Source organism: Hippopotamus amphibius, chromosome 9, assembly GCF_030028045.1.
Source record: "Hippopotamus amphibius kiboko isolate mHipAmp2 chromosome 9, mHipAmp2.hap2, whole genome shotgun sequence".
In the NCBI taxonomy this organism is placed as follows: domain Eukaryota; kingdom Metazoa; phylum Chordata; class Mammalia; order Artiodactyla; family Hippopotamidae; genus Hippopotamus; species Hippopotamus amphibius.
In genome coordinates, this window is record NC_080194.1 from 105921125 (window position 1) to 105935393 (window position 14269).

Below are 14269 nucleotides of genomic sequence, written 5' to 3' on the forward strand. Positions count from 1 at the left end.
GGTGCCCCATTCCAGCTTACCTGGCTCAGCAGGGTGCAGGGCACCCCAGAACACTCCTGGTGGGTCTCTGCTGCCCTCTACTGGTCACCACCCTACTCTCCAATCTACCCTGACTCCCCTACAACACACACACACACACACACACACTTAACATTTTGAGTACTGGCATGAACATTTCAAGATCCGGCAAAGCCTTTAGATAATACAGTATAATTCATCCCTACATAACTAAGGAAAGCTTTCAGTCCTGGAGCTTCTACCATGCACCAGCTAGTAACAAGCTGAGAGTCTGTTTCAACCAACAGAAAAAGCACTTCTTAGGGTATGTTTTGTTGTTTCTGTGTTTATCAAGTATTACGTTTACATTTTCTTGATTTTATTTTCTAAATTAAAAGATCCATAAAAGCAATAATCTCTATCTCTATAAAACACTATCTCCATTTTGTAACAAGCATTAGCAGCCTGGATTATGTCTTCTCATACGCTTTTCTGTGTTTATTCACATGCAAAAGCTTATCCACAGCTCTATGCAAATTTTGTTTGCTTGTTTCTACCAAAGTAGAATCAGTCTATACACATGACTTTGCAGCTTACTTCTCTTCCTCTTGACAATTTTTTAAATTAATTAATTAATTAATTGGCTGCATTTGGTCTTTGATGCTGCACATGGGCTTTCTCTAGTTGTGGCAATCTGGGGTTACTCTTCATTGTGGTGCACGGGTTTCTCATTGCAGTGGCTTCTTTTGTTGCAGTGCACAGGCTCTAGGTGCAAGGGTTTCAGTAGTTGTGGCACACAGGCGCAATAGTGTAGCTCACGGGCTCTAGAGTGCAGGCTCAATAGTTGTTGTGCATGGGCTTAGTTGCTCCACAGCATGTAGGATCTTCCCGGAACAGGGATCAAACCCATGTCCCCTGCATTGGCAGGCAGATTCTTAACCACTGTACCACCTAGGAAGTCCCCTCTTGACAACTTAGCACAGACATTCTTATAATTCAGTAAATACAGATCTATCTCTACCCTTTTTTTAAAGTATTTCATTTATTTATTTATTTATTTTTGGCTGCGTAGGGTCTTTGTTGCTGCACGCAAGCTTTCTCTAGTTGCAGTGAGTGGGGGCTACTCTTTGTTGCAGTGCATGGGCTTCTCATTGTGATGGCTTCTCTTGTTGTGGAGCACGGGCTCTAGGAACACAGACTTCAGTAGTTGTGGTGCACAGGCTCAGTAGTTGTGTCTCATGGGCTTAGTTGCTCCATGGCATGTGGAATCTTCCTGGGCCAGGGATTGAACCTGTGTCTCCTGCATTGGCAGGCGGATTCTTTTTTTTTTTAAATGGAGTCATTTTTTAAAAATTAATTAATTAATTAATTAATTGGCTGTGTTGGGTCTTCATTGCTTCACACGGGCTTTCTCTAGTTGCGCCCAGTGGGGACTACTCTTTGTTGTGGTGTGCAGGCTCCTCATTACCGTGGCTTCTCTTGTTGCAGAGCTCGGGCTCTAGGCACATGAGCTTCAGTAGTTGTGGCACATGAGCTCAATAGTTGTGGCTCATGGGCTCTAAAGCTCAGGCTCAATAGTTGTGGCACATGGGCTTAGTTGCTCCGCGGCATGTGGGATCTTCCTGGAGCAGGGATCGAACCCATGTCCCCTGTATTGGCAGGCAGATTCTTAACCACTGCGTCACCTAGGAAGCCCGGCAGGCAGATTCTTAACTACTGTGCCACCAGGGAAGTCCTAATCATTTTTCTTATGTATTCATACACACATATACACACATAGGGAGATATACAGTTGCATACATGAGATCCAGTTCTTCTTTATTATTATTATTTTTTTTGCCTGCACCACGCAGCTTGCAGGATCTTACTTCCCCAACAAGGGATTGAAACTGGGCCCTGGGCAGTGAAAGTGTGGAGTCCTAACCACTAGACCACGAGGGAGTTCCCTCTGATTCTTCTTTAATCCCACACATGTCTGGAGAAAGCTGATATGGCACTCTCCTACCTCTATTTTAGAATTTGCCTCCCTGTGTAGGATGTGCTTTTTTTAACGTGTGTATCCATAACCAAACAATAAACTTATAACCTCATTAGTCCTGTGCCTCCTCCAGACTAGGAGCACAACCAGTGTCTGCGGAGTGAATGAAAGCTGTGTTATTACTCTTCCTGGTTTACACTGGGTTAAGAGACGCAGAGCAGTAGGTAACTTGCTCAAGAACCCACAACTAAAACTCCGTGGAGCAGAAGCTCAGACTCAGATCCCTGTCATTGTAAAGCCTGTATGCGGTTCCCTATGCTGTCTTCTTGTGCCTGAGTCATCCTGATCTGTGTGAACAATTTAAAATCCAAGCCAGGTAGACTTTAAAAATGTATACTTGATATATCCTAGATGCAAATTCTTTGCTGGAGGAACGTTTTACAAATATCTTTTACCAGTCGGTGCCTTCCTTTTCATTTTCATAGCTGTCTTTTTTTTTTCTTTCTTAACACTTGTTGAGCAGTTTTTTTGTTTGTTTTTGGGGGGCTGCGTTGGGTCTTCATTGCTGCGTATGGCTTTCTCTAGGTGCAGAGAGTGGAGGCTATTTTTTCATTGTGGTGAGCGGGCTTCTAGGTGCGGTGGCTTCTCTTGTTGCAGAGAGACAACTGCACCACCAGGGAAGTCCCAAAAAGGTTTTTTTAATGGACCAAAGATTTAAGTAAACACTTTACCAAAAAGAAAATAAAGATGTCAAATAAGCATCTGAAAAGACACTCAACATCATCAGTCAATGGGGAAATGCCAATTTAAGCACCAATGAGATATCACCACACACATTAGAATGGCTAAAACTTAAAAGAGTATCATAGCAAGTGTTGACAAGGATGTGAAGCAACCGGAACTCTCATACACTGATGATGTGAGTGCAAAACGGCACAACAATTTTGGAAAACAATTTGGCAATTTCTTAAAAAGTTAAACATACATCTACCTTACAACTCAGACATTCAGTGCTAGATATTTACCCAAGAGAAATGAAAGCATGTGTTCATACAAAGACTTACACACAATTGTTCACAGCATCTGCATATTTGGGGGGTGGGGGGTGGGTAATAGTCAAAACCTGGAAAGAATCCAAATGTCCATCAGCAGGTTAATAGATAAACAAACTGTGGACTTTTCATACCCTAGAATACTACTCAGCAATTAAGAGGAATAAACTATTGATACACATAACAGTATATATAAATTTCAAAATAACTATTCTTAGTGAAAAAAGCCAGACAAAAAAGAATACATCGTGTATGATTCCATTTATATAAAATTCTAGAAAATGCAACTATCTATAGTGGCAGAAAGCAGATCAGAAATTACCTAGGCACAGGGGTTTGGGTTACAAAGTGACATGAGGACGCCTTTGGGGGTGGGGAATATGTTCTTGATGTGGTGATGTTTTCATGAGTGTATCTATGTATGTCAAAACTCATCAGATTGTATACTTTAAATATATGCAGTTTAATGTATATTAATTATATGTCATTAAGCTATCAAAATATGTATACTTGGGTTCCAGGAACCCGTAGGAATAGTGTGGTCAGCTTATGTATCATAAGATATTAAATCAGATCCAAACTAGGTGTGGGGTGAGGCAGATTTCACCAGTTATGGAGAGGTAGGTAGTAAGACAGTTATGATCCCCCTAAAGGTTTCCCAGAGATAGATTCCACATCTTGAAACCTGGCATCCCCAGAACATATAAAACAAGTGGTTCCAGCATTGCTGGGAGAGACAGCAAGAGCTGAAGGAAGCAGGCAGGGTCCTGTAGTTTACATTCTGGGGGAGGGTTTCCCTCAATCCTTGGCAAAGGGTTTTGCTGCTGCAGCAGGTGGGAAATCTTATTTTTAATTCGCTCTGAGTTTCACAGAGGAAGGTAACTCACTTGCATCTTTCTCCACAGGGTGCCTCCAAACCACAAATTCCTGATTCCTACTCTGGTTTATTCTAATGAGAAGTAGGCTGATCCCCTAATCCCTGTTTAAAGGGCCGCTGTTTATTAAAGCCATAAACTCTGGGCAAAGGATCATAAATCATTCTTTAGCTGGTCCACAGCAGGAGCGGGTACAGAACAGAACCGGCACAAAGAGGTAACACTGCTATGAAGCTTGTCTGTTTTCTTTGTAGACAGCTCCTGTGAGCCCCCCACCCCCCCCCACCCCCCACCTCTTGCTGGGAACCTCCAGATCCAGCCTCCACTCTTCTCCACTCTGCTCTGAGCCTGGAAGGAGGGTTGGGAGCAGTACCTGACCCATCACCCTTAGCCTTCCCTCTTCCAGCTGGGTTGGGCCAGTGGGAGGCACTAGTAGGAAGTGAGAGGACGGGAGGGAGATTGCGGTCTCTCGGTGACTGGTTTCCTACCTTACGCCACAGTTCTTGTCAGGTGCCCCCTCTCCCATGACTAGAGCAGAGCCTCGAAAACTAGGTGACAGCTAACCACATCCCAGAGTAACCCAAAGGGAGCCACTTCCAAGGCCTCCCCTGCAAACAAAATCTAAGAGAAGGCGAAACCAGCGTGCTTGCCGTTCCCCTCCATCACAATGCCACCCTTAGAACTTAAATCCTTATTCTACAGAAATTCTGGCCCCACCCCCACCCCGCCCCCTCCCCCACCCACCGCCCTCACTCCTTCCCGCCCCAAACCTATTCACAGAGCCTCCCACAGGACCGAACTCTCTGGGCTCCTCGCTAGTGGCGGCCCTCTCACCTACTGCTGGAGTCTGCTCATTGGTTCCTCCTTCCCTTCCCTCTCGCCCCCATAATCCCGTCCACAAGATGCCAGCTGGCAAAGCCTTCAGTGGCTCCCCAGTGCCTACAGAGGCCCACCCCCTCTTCCACTTCTCTACTCAATGTGTGAATTTTTATCAAAAGCTCTTAGTTAAAAAAAAAAAAAAGTAACGCCTTTCTTTGAGTTTCAAAAGCATGTATTTTTAAAACACCAAAATTGGCATCGAACGGAAAACTCTGAACTTTCTTCAGCATCTCCGTTAAGGATCACACTTCCCTCTGCCTGTCGGTACCTTGGCTGACGAATGAGCAGGACGGGAGGGGTGTCCCAGAGCCGAGGATAAATATAAAGTGTCTACAGAGGTTTCTACCAACGAATACGTTCTGGCCAGATTCAGATGATGAGAGGTTTGGAAAGGTGTCGAGAAGTTTCCACTGACCCAGCCCAGCGCTCCCTGACCTGCGAACATTACAGAAAGGATGGGCAGGGATTCGGGGCAGGGGCAGGATAAGGGAGGAAGCAGAAGGAGCTGGGTGGGAGCCGCCACCCACGGTGGCCAGGTCTGCAAAGCGCTGACCGGACCTGCGGAAGCCGGGCCTCGGGGCAGCGCATCCCGGGACTCTGGCCGCCCCGCCGGTCCATAGCGCTCTCTCGTCCCCGGCCCGAAAGCAGTATATAGGTCAGTCCCAAGCGGGCCCGGATTCCCTGCGGGAGGCCCGACTCCCCGCCCGCTTGACCCCCGCCCACCAAGCCGGGACATCGCGAAGCCCCCGACACTAGGAGAGAGCAGCTCGCGGGTAAGCCTCGGGCGCGGGAGGGGCGGAGAGAGCGGCGCGCGGGGCGTCGGGGGAGGGGCGGGCGAGGGCAGGTCAGGACCGCCCTAAGCCCCGCCCCATGCCCGCCCCCGCCGGGGGAGGTGGGGCACGGTGACTGACGGGCCTCCGGGCGGCTCACGGCGCGCCTCACCGTCCAGAGGGCCCAGCGGGGCCGCGCGCGTCAAGGGGCTCCGGGGAGGGCGGGGGCGGACGGGGAAGCCTCTGGGCGGGGGCGGGGCCTCAGGAGAGTGGCAGTGCTCTCCGCCAATGGGAGGCGGGAGTCGTCCCGTTAGCGCCGGATCCCAATGGGTAGGGCGGGGCGGGCGGCGCCGCGGGGATCCCGGGGCGGCTGAGGGCCCTTGACTCGGCTCCGCGAGGCGACATGGACCGGATGGCCAGCTCCATGAAGCAAGTACCCAACCCCCTGCCAAAGGTGCTGAGCCGGCGTGGGGTCGGCGCGGGGATGGAGGCGGCGGAGCGGGAGAGCTTCGAGCGGACTCAGGTGAGGACCGGGGGACCCCGGGTTGTGCATGGCTGGGGCATCCCGAGAGACGCAGTGTCCTGCGGGGGACTTGAAGGGAGTAGGGATCTTGCAGGCCCAGGGAAGGACAGAGCAAGGGGGCCGCGAGAGAGGGCATCTGGTACGCGGGTCAGGGCGATCCGGGAAGGTCGGGGACCCCGGGGGCATCCCGGCTGGCCTGAGGAAGAGGGCAGGGCGGCTCCGAGGAGCTGGCTTGATCCGTGAGGCGCGACCGAGGGGAGCCGGTCCCGGCGGGGCAGGGCAGGGGTCACAGGGGCTGTGAGAGGGGAAGGAACCCGAAAAGGGGCCGAATGGAAGGGGTGCCCCGAAGCTGGGAAAGCTCCCTGGGAGGCTACAGGGGGTCGCAAGTGTGGTGGCGGAGAGTGGGGTGCTGGGTCGGGGATGTGAAGGGTGGGGAGCCCTTTCCTCCCCTCTCGATCGCTTCAGGGTTGCGCTGACATTCCCCCCACCCCTAGCACCCCCTTCCTTGTGCCTCTTGCTTGGCTCACACCACCCCCAGCTGTCGGCCTCCGAGGGCCGGGCTGAAGGGGTCTGAGCGGTGAGAAGGAATGTAGGAAATGTGATGTGTGGCCGAGTTTGGAAGATGACTGGGGGCTGGAGGAGGGGGCCAGCGCGGGGGCAGGAATTGAGGCTCTTGGACCAATGGCCCGATGGTGGTCAAGCTGAGCTGCCTTGGGGTGCCCGGAACCCTGAACTGGGGTTTTGGTTTCATCCGCCAAGATGCACCTGACAGCTAATAGGCAGACTGCTCTATTTGTCCAGCCTGAGCAGGGCTGGGGGCCAAAATTCCTCACTGGCATCAACAAAAAGCCACAATCCATTTTACCTCAGAGTTTTAATGCCTGGTGTATTGATTGGACTGAATAAAGCTAACATGTTTATGCTGTTCATCGACTGGTTTGTATGCAAAATCCATTTGGAAGGGCAAAGCACTTCTTTTAATCCCAGTGCCAAAGTTGTATGGGCAGATTTGTTCTTCACTCTTGCTCTCAGAGTGGAACGTTTGAAGATCCAGTGGGACTGCCACTGCCAGAGGCCGGTTCTCCTGCTGTGTTTCTGCTCCCCCCTGCCCCCCCCCCCCCCCAACACAGTACCATGTGAGGGAAGGGCTTTGGGATTTTAGATAAAGATTGTGAGGTCCTGACTGAGTGTTCTGTATAGGGAATCTTGCAAAGAATGAAGCTTTTCATCACAGGGCACTTCCCCCTCTCCGTTTCCCAGGCACCTCTGGCCCTTCACAGGTGTGTCTGGGTGATGTGAAGTAGGGAATGTCCCCTCCCTAGGTCATCATCCTACCCCAGGTGGGGATGGGAGAGATGGCTGCTCACTTCTGTCTCCCAGGGTCCAGCTGGGTTTAAGGTTTATTCTCTGACTTTGTGAATTGGACCCCAGAAAAGAAGGAAGCTACCTGTCTGCTGTGGGCATTATGGCCTCAACTAGCTGTCTGGGCACAGGAAATAGTGTGAATCTTTTTTTTTTTTTTTTTTAATGGAAAAGGAAAGTAAATGGTAATTCATTCCTTCTAGAGTCTCAAATAAGTAAAAACTGGAGCAATAGAGAAATACACATAAGACTTTGACCCATTATAGTGTTGGAAATTAGGTTTGTGAAAGTTTCTCTAGCTATCCAGGGACAAGGAGAGTCTAGGTCGGTGTTTGCCTGTGTTTTACATTCTGTGGAACACTGATAATTGGCCAATTTTGAACTAGTGGGCTTGTGTGTGTGTGTGTGTGTGTGTGTGTGTGTCTAGTGTGGAGGGGAGGTAGAATGAATCAGGAAAAGAGAGTTTCTCTGTTGTTGAAACTGTTAGGGGAGTAGGAGAGTGAAGAAAAGGAAAGAGGATAATCCTAAAACCTCACTTTAGGCTGAAAAAATGTATTTATTTAATGACTACCTATCAAATGTATTATGAGATATAAACATGTTAGAAAAATTTTTTTTTAAGAATTTTATTTATTTTGGCTGAGATGGGTCTTAGTTGCAGTGTGCAGGCTTCTCATTGTGGTGGCTTCTCTTGTTGTGGAGCACAGGCTCTAGGCGTGCAGGCTCAGTAGTCGTGGCGCGTGGGCTTAGTTGCTCCGCACCACATAGGATCTTCCCAGACCAAGGATCAAACCCGTGTCCCCTGCATTGGCAAGTGGATTCTTAACCACCACGCAAACAGGGAAGTCCCGGAAAAAAGTTTTTTTTAATGAGTTACGAGACCATGAGAATTAGTGAGTAGAATGATAATTGTAACTAATTATTGTGTTTGGCATTGTTCTAAGTACTTTATTATATTACCTTTTTTAATCTCAGTAAAGTCCTGGGAGGTAGTATCCATAAGGACCTATGAGGTGGGTATCAGCCACATTTTATCTGGAGGAAATTAAGGCATAGAGAAGTTAAGTAACTTGCCCAAGTTCACACAGCATGAAGTGATCCCAGCCTTTAACTATTACCTTGTGTGGCCTCTGAGTACTGGGTAGGGCACTGGCATGGGAGCTAGAAGAGGTTGGAGTTTGATAGCCAGGCATGGGGATGGGCGGTGTGACCCCAGGCAAGTTGTCTAATCTTTCTAAGCTTCGGTTTCCGTGTTGTAAAATAAGGATATACAACTTACATCACAGGTTGATTGTGGGGATTCAGTTAAATAATATGCATGAAGGCATTTTATAAACTGTTGCAGTGATGATTGCTATACTCTGAAGGGGAGAGGGGACCTGAAAAAAACCCCAGGTTAGGTACTGGGGCAGGCTGTGATGAACTCTTCAATAGAGGCACAGAAGTGTTACTAGTTAATGCAATAATTACTAAGAGTGTGTGTTTAAAGTACAGTCCCTGGGGGTGGCAAGGGGGTGACCAGGGGGTGGGAGCCGCCTGAGGTCTGAACCCTGCCCTTCAGCCTGAGCTGGCATTTGCTCGGTGGAGAGGAGGGACAGGGGCATCCCGGGACTGGGGAATGGTCTGGAGATGGGTGTGGATGAGATTCATTGGCTGAGGTGGAGACAGGAGCAGAGTTGGCCCCTCACATGCCTGAGGCTCGTGTGAGTGGTGAAGTGGCTGTATTCAAGGGTACAACGTGACTGGTTGGCCCCAGCAGGGAAGCCTGGCCTGGATGGGGAACTCGGCTCTGGGCTGCAGGGAACATCTGTAATTACTTGATGTTCTTTGCTAATGGCCCCAGATTCCCTCCTGGTCCCGCCTTGTCTCTACACTGTCCATCAGGAGCCCTGCCCCAGGCCCATCAGGGGACTCTGACTTCTCTGCCTTCCTCTCCGTCAGGCCCATGCCCCGGCTCCCTGTGCCCTCAGACCAGCCTTGTTTCCCCACCGCTGCCAGCCTCTTCCAGGAAGCCTTCCCTCCTCAACCCTTCTGGGATCATCTTCACACTTCACGTGGCCCCTGCCCCTGCCAGAGTGGGGACCCCTGCCCTGCCTGCCTCAGCCCCCATCTCCAACCAGACCCCTGGTGTGTCCCCCACCCAGCCCATCACAAGCAACCGTCAGGCTCTAGGGAAATTAAAAAGTAGTTCTTGCCCTCAAAAAAGCTGCAGTAATAATGATACGTTGCCCGGAGCACTTTACAGTTTATAAAGCAGGTTTTAGCCCTCCTTGGGGCTGCACTGTGGTGGGGTGTTATCACCCTCATTTTATGGATGAGAGCTTGGTAACTTGCCCAGGGCTGCCAGTGGGTGAGTGAAAGGGTCAGGATTCAAACCCAGGACCCTGGGTTCCAGGTCTCAGGCCCCGTCCTGGCAAACTTTCCCAGTGTCAGCCAGGAGGGTGATTCTGGAATGAATTAGGAGGGCTGCCACTCACAAACAGAATACCATGTCTGTATTTACTTAGCTGGAAAATGGTTTTCTCTATGGCTTGCTTGTTTTTTCAACATCCATTTAGTGAGTACGTACCGTGGAGGGGATGCAGAGATGAGTAAGATAAAGAGACTGGCCCCAGAGGAGCACATGAGTCAGCAGGGAGGTGGACTGGCCACCGCAGGCCTCCTCTGCAAGGGGGACAGAGGACCCACGGCACCAGCATCACTGGAGCCGTTAGCAAGGCAGGACCTGCTGCATCAGAGCCTGCATTTCAACCAGACATGGAAGTTTGAGCAGCTCTGCTGTGTGGCAGGTGAATGCTGGGATCAGGGGAGAGGATGGGGCTCTGGAAACACAGAGGAAGGAACAAACCCTTAGTCACAATCTCTTGGTTGGAGCCCATGAAGAGTAAAGAATCCTAACCAATCATACGCTGGGGAGAGCCAGGAGACGGAAACAAATATTTATGTGGGGTTTGCTGGGTCCTAGGAACACGCTAGGTGATTTATAGCCATTAACCTATTTAATAGCTCAGGCTCAGAGAGGCCAAGTGACTATTCCAAGGCCACACAGCAAGTAAACAAGCAAGCCAGGGCTTCCAAATCAGATGGCAAGTCCTCTTCTCCACATTTAAGTCAGGGGGATGTTTCTGCCATCTTGTGGATGGTCTTCAACAGATGCTCAACCTTCGATTCACCAGCTGAAAACTTTTAGGGTTGGGAGAGAGGCATCAGTGGTTCTCAACCCTGACTATACATGAATGGCTTCTAACATAAAAGGAGCTGTACGCCTTCTGTCCCGTTTGCTCCCTTAGGTGGTATTGAAAACTAGAAAGGATGCTGAGAGTTTTCTTTGGGTCTGTGGTTTTGTCCTCTTCTGGTTTCCTCCCACTGATACTCATGAGAAAAGCCAGCATTTATCACACAAACCTCCCCCTTCAAGCCTTACAACAAACTTCCAGATTATAAACCCTATTTTACAGATGAGGCAAATGAGGCTGAGAGGGGTTGATAACCAGCTCAAGGTTCTGAAGTAAGTGACAGAGCTGGGACTCAAACCCAGGAAAACTGGCTCCTGAGCCTGGCTTTTCCCAGTTGCCATCCCTGTGGCACTGCCTCGCCCCCTCCAGCTCGCGTCCTTCTTCCTCCCCTAACGCTTGGCATCCCCAAGGCTCTGTCCTCACCCCGCTTCCCTTTTTCCTCCTGTCCACTTCCTCTGCCCTCACTTCCATCTGATAGTTTCTGTTCTCACCTCTGTGACGCCGACTCCCTGACTTCCTGGCCTGTGTGACCACTTCCCATTGGACATCTGCCCCCTGAGAAACCACACATGCCCCAAACTCTACTTGGGCCTCCCCAGCCTGTGAACACCTGTGCCGGGTCCCCACTGGTCCCATCAGCTCCCGGGCATCAGCTCTGAGCCCTCCCTGCCTCTTGCACTCACAGCCATGCTCTGTTCTGTGATGTTTCTCTTGTCCTTCCCTCCTTTGCTTCTCGCTGTCCCTGCCTTTATTTCCTCTCGCCTGCACCGCGTTGTAATCCCATCCTCCCTGCCCCGCAAAGTGCCTGATGCCAGATGGATTGTCTCTAAAGCCCAGCACTGCCCGTATAACTCCCTTTTTCCAAGAACCTTTGCTGGCTGCCCAGAGACCCTGCATGATGTGGCACCTTCAGGGTCCCTAGTCCCTGTCGTTTGCAGGCCTAAACTCACAGGGCATCCCTCCACCAGGCAGCTGCTGCAGTCTGGTTCAGGTGAGCAGGGGCCCTTATCTACTGTGTGTCTCTCCCATTCATCCATGCCCACATCTTGGCTTCCCTTCCAGACTGGAGGCTCTTGAGGGCAGGGTCTGGATCTCAGTGCCCAGTGGGCCCTTGCATGAGGCAGGTGCTGGGACCTGTTTACCAAACATGTGAACATACAACAATCGGAGGATCTATAGCAGCCTGGGGGCTGCAGGCAGGCCTCCACTGGTAGAGTGCCTTTCCTTTGCACATTTTGGAGATTCTCCCTCTGTCTCCTTTGATTTCCCCAGTGATTATATCTCACGAAGTGCCTGCCCTGTGTGCCAGGCCTGGGCACCCAGGGTACCATGAAAGTACATCACCCAGCTCCTGAGAGCTAGGTTGGAGAATTCACTTAGGAAAAAGCCTGCAGGGGCTGGAAACAGAATTAGGGCTCAAGGTTGATGATTTGAATTTCCGTCAAGTTCAGAACACGTGATAAACATTCCCAAACCACGGTCTTGGACTTCCCAGGGCTTCATTTTGCTTCAGGTCAGATCTTTCTGAGCTAGAAGAGGTTACCAGGAAGGGAGAGAAACTGGCCTAGTGTCCCGGGCCCCTGGGTGTGGCCAATGGCAGTGGCCTGTGTGCAGGTGCTGGAGTTTGCAGCAGGGCATAAGGGATGTTAGGATGAGTGCAAAGACAGGAAATCTGGCTCTGGCTTTGCCCCTGCATCTCTCCTTCCAGCATGAAGAGGCTGGAAAGTATTTCTGAGGGTCCCTCCAGCTCTCAAGTATTTCAGCTTATAAAACTCCTGTAAGCATCTTTCCCATTAAAATAAGGACACACATTTCTTCTGAGCTCTCAACCGCTCTCTTGAAAGGGGTTTCCAAATGCCCCCTGTATGTGGAATGGGGCCCAGGTACCAGTGACGTGGGGCTTGTCCCTTCTGCACCTTGGGAAGGAATGAGGTGTGTCCGTGTGGTCCAGGAGAGCAGATTCCCAGCCCCACTTGGGCAATGAAAGCGTTCTTTGCTTGAGAGGCACTGATGAAGCCTGTTTTATGCTCTCCATCCATGGGCCCACTTATTCCGCTACCTTGGGACAAAATCTGGGGGAGACCTGGGCGGGGTGCAGGGCGTAGCCTGGTACAGCGGTGCCATGGGCCAGCGGCCAGTGCTTCTCCTGCATCCAGAAGGGCTGATGGCCTGGAGAGATGCCCACCTAGGAAAGGGAACTTGTCAGCCCCACCTCCTGGCAGGGTGGGGACTGCTTCCTGTTTTCCTGCCTGGGCAGGCAGGGAGGAGCCCGGTTCCCAGCTGTGGGCAGTACAGTCTGACACTGTGCGGGGAGAGGGCTGGGGATTGAAGGTTCCTCTGGCTCAGCCATGGGAGAGAAAGCAGGGATCTTCCTGGATCTGAAATGTTGCTGCTGCCACCTCTGCTATTAGTGCTGGGAGACAGCTCAGGAAGCTGGTTGGGCCGTTTAGGAAGCCAGTGTGGCCAGTAGCTTCTGATTTAACAACGGCTACCACCGTGTGCGGTATTTAAAGTATGTTTACACATAACCTCTTTTCAGCCAGAGAACAATCTTGCAGTAGGTAATTTTGGTTAGTTCTCAAGTGTGGACACTGAGGCCCAGGGAGCTCTGTGACTTGCCCAAGAGCCCTCAGGAAGTAGCCCAAGGCACTGAGGCTTGAACCTGGCAGGTTTAACCTCAAATTGTACACTTTCCTTTCCATACTTCCCTTTAAAGCTGAAGCCTGACCTGGGGCTGGTAGCTTAGAATAGGTACAGAGATTTATTTTTCCCCCTAGATCTTTTCCAGTTAACTTATTTCAACATTTGAAATTCCTCCCAGAAGAGTTTTTGCAACACACGTAACTAGCAAAGGACCTGTATTGCAGAATACGTAAAAAAAAAACTTAACAGGGGGATAAAAAGGACAACCTAATAGAAGAACAGGCAGGAGGAACTTCACAGAAGAGGATAAACAAATGGCCAATAACCATATAAAAAGGTGTGCAACTTTGTTAGTAATCAGGGAAGTGAAAATTAATTTACAGTGAGATATTGCTACATGTCTATCAGGATGGCAGAAGTAAAAATAAAGGGACTTCCCCGGTGGTCCAGTGGTTAACACTCTGTGCTTCCACTGCAGGGGGCCCGGGCTCTATCCCTGGGTGGGGAACTAAGATCCCGCATGCCACGTGGCGTGGCCAACCAAAAAAACCCAAAAAACCAAAAAACATAAAACACAACAAAAAACCAAAAATGGAAAAAAAAAATTGACAGTGCCAAGTGTTGGCAAGCCTTTGAAGCAATGAAAGCACTCATGCACGGCTAAGGGGGCTGTACACCGGTGCAGCTGCATTGGAAAACAGCCTGGTATTATCCCCAAATTGAAGATAAGCACACTCAATATCCAAGCAATTCCATGGAGCGTTATGTACCCAAGAGAAATGCATGCACATACACCAAAATATATCTAGAAGAATATTCATAATCATGTCTTATAATAACTCCAAACTGGAAACAGTCCCAAAGCCCATCAACGGTAGATGGATAAATAAATTGTGATCTAGTCTCTCGTTGGGATACTATACAACAATAAAGTGAGCAAACTGTAGTTACCCT

General features: G+C 50.0%; 1 protein-coding gene across 1 annotated transcript in view; it reads left to right on the top strand.

The window, feature by feature from the left end:
* Positions 1 to 5922: 5922 nt before the first annotated feature.
* The window catches only part of HIP1 (huntingtin interacting protein 1), a 156746-nt gene continuing 148399 nt past the window's right edge, over positions 5923 to 14269 (top strand). Inside the window, exon 1 of the mRNA XM_057748230.1 lies at positions 5923 to 6074. Within this exon, the coding sequence (XP_057604213.1) occupies positions 5955 to 6074 (120 nt within the window). The 5' untranslated portion in view covers positions 5923 to 5954. The remainder of the gene's footprint in view (positions 6075 to 14269) is intronic.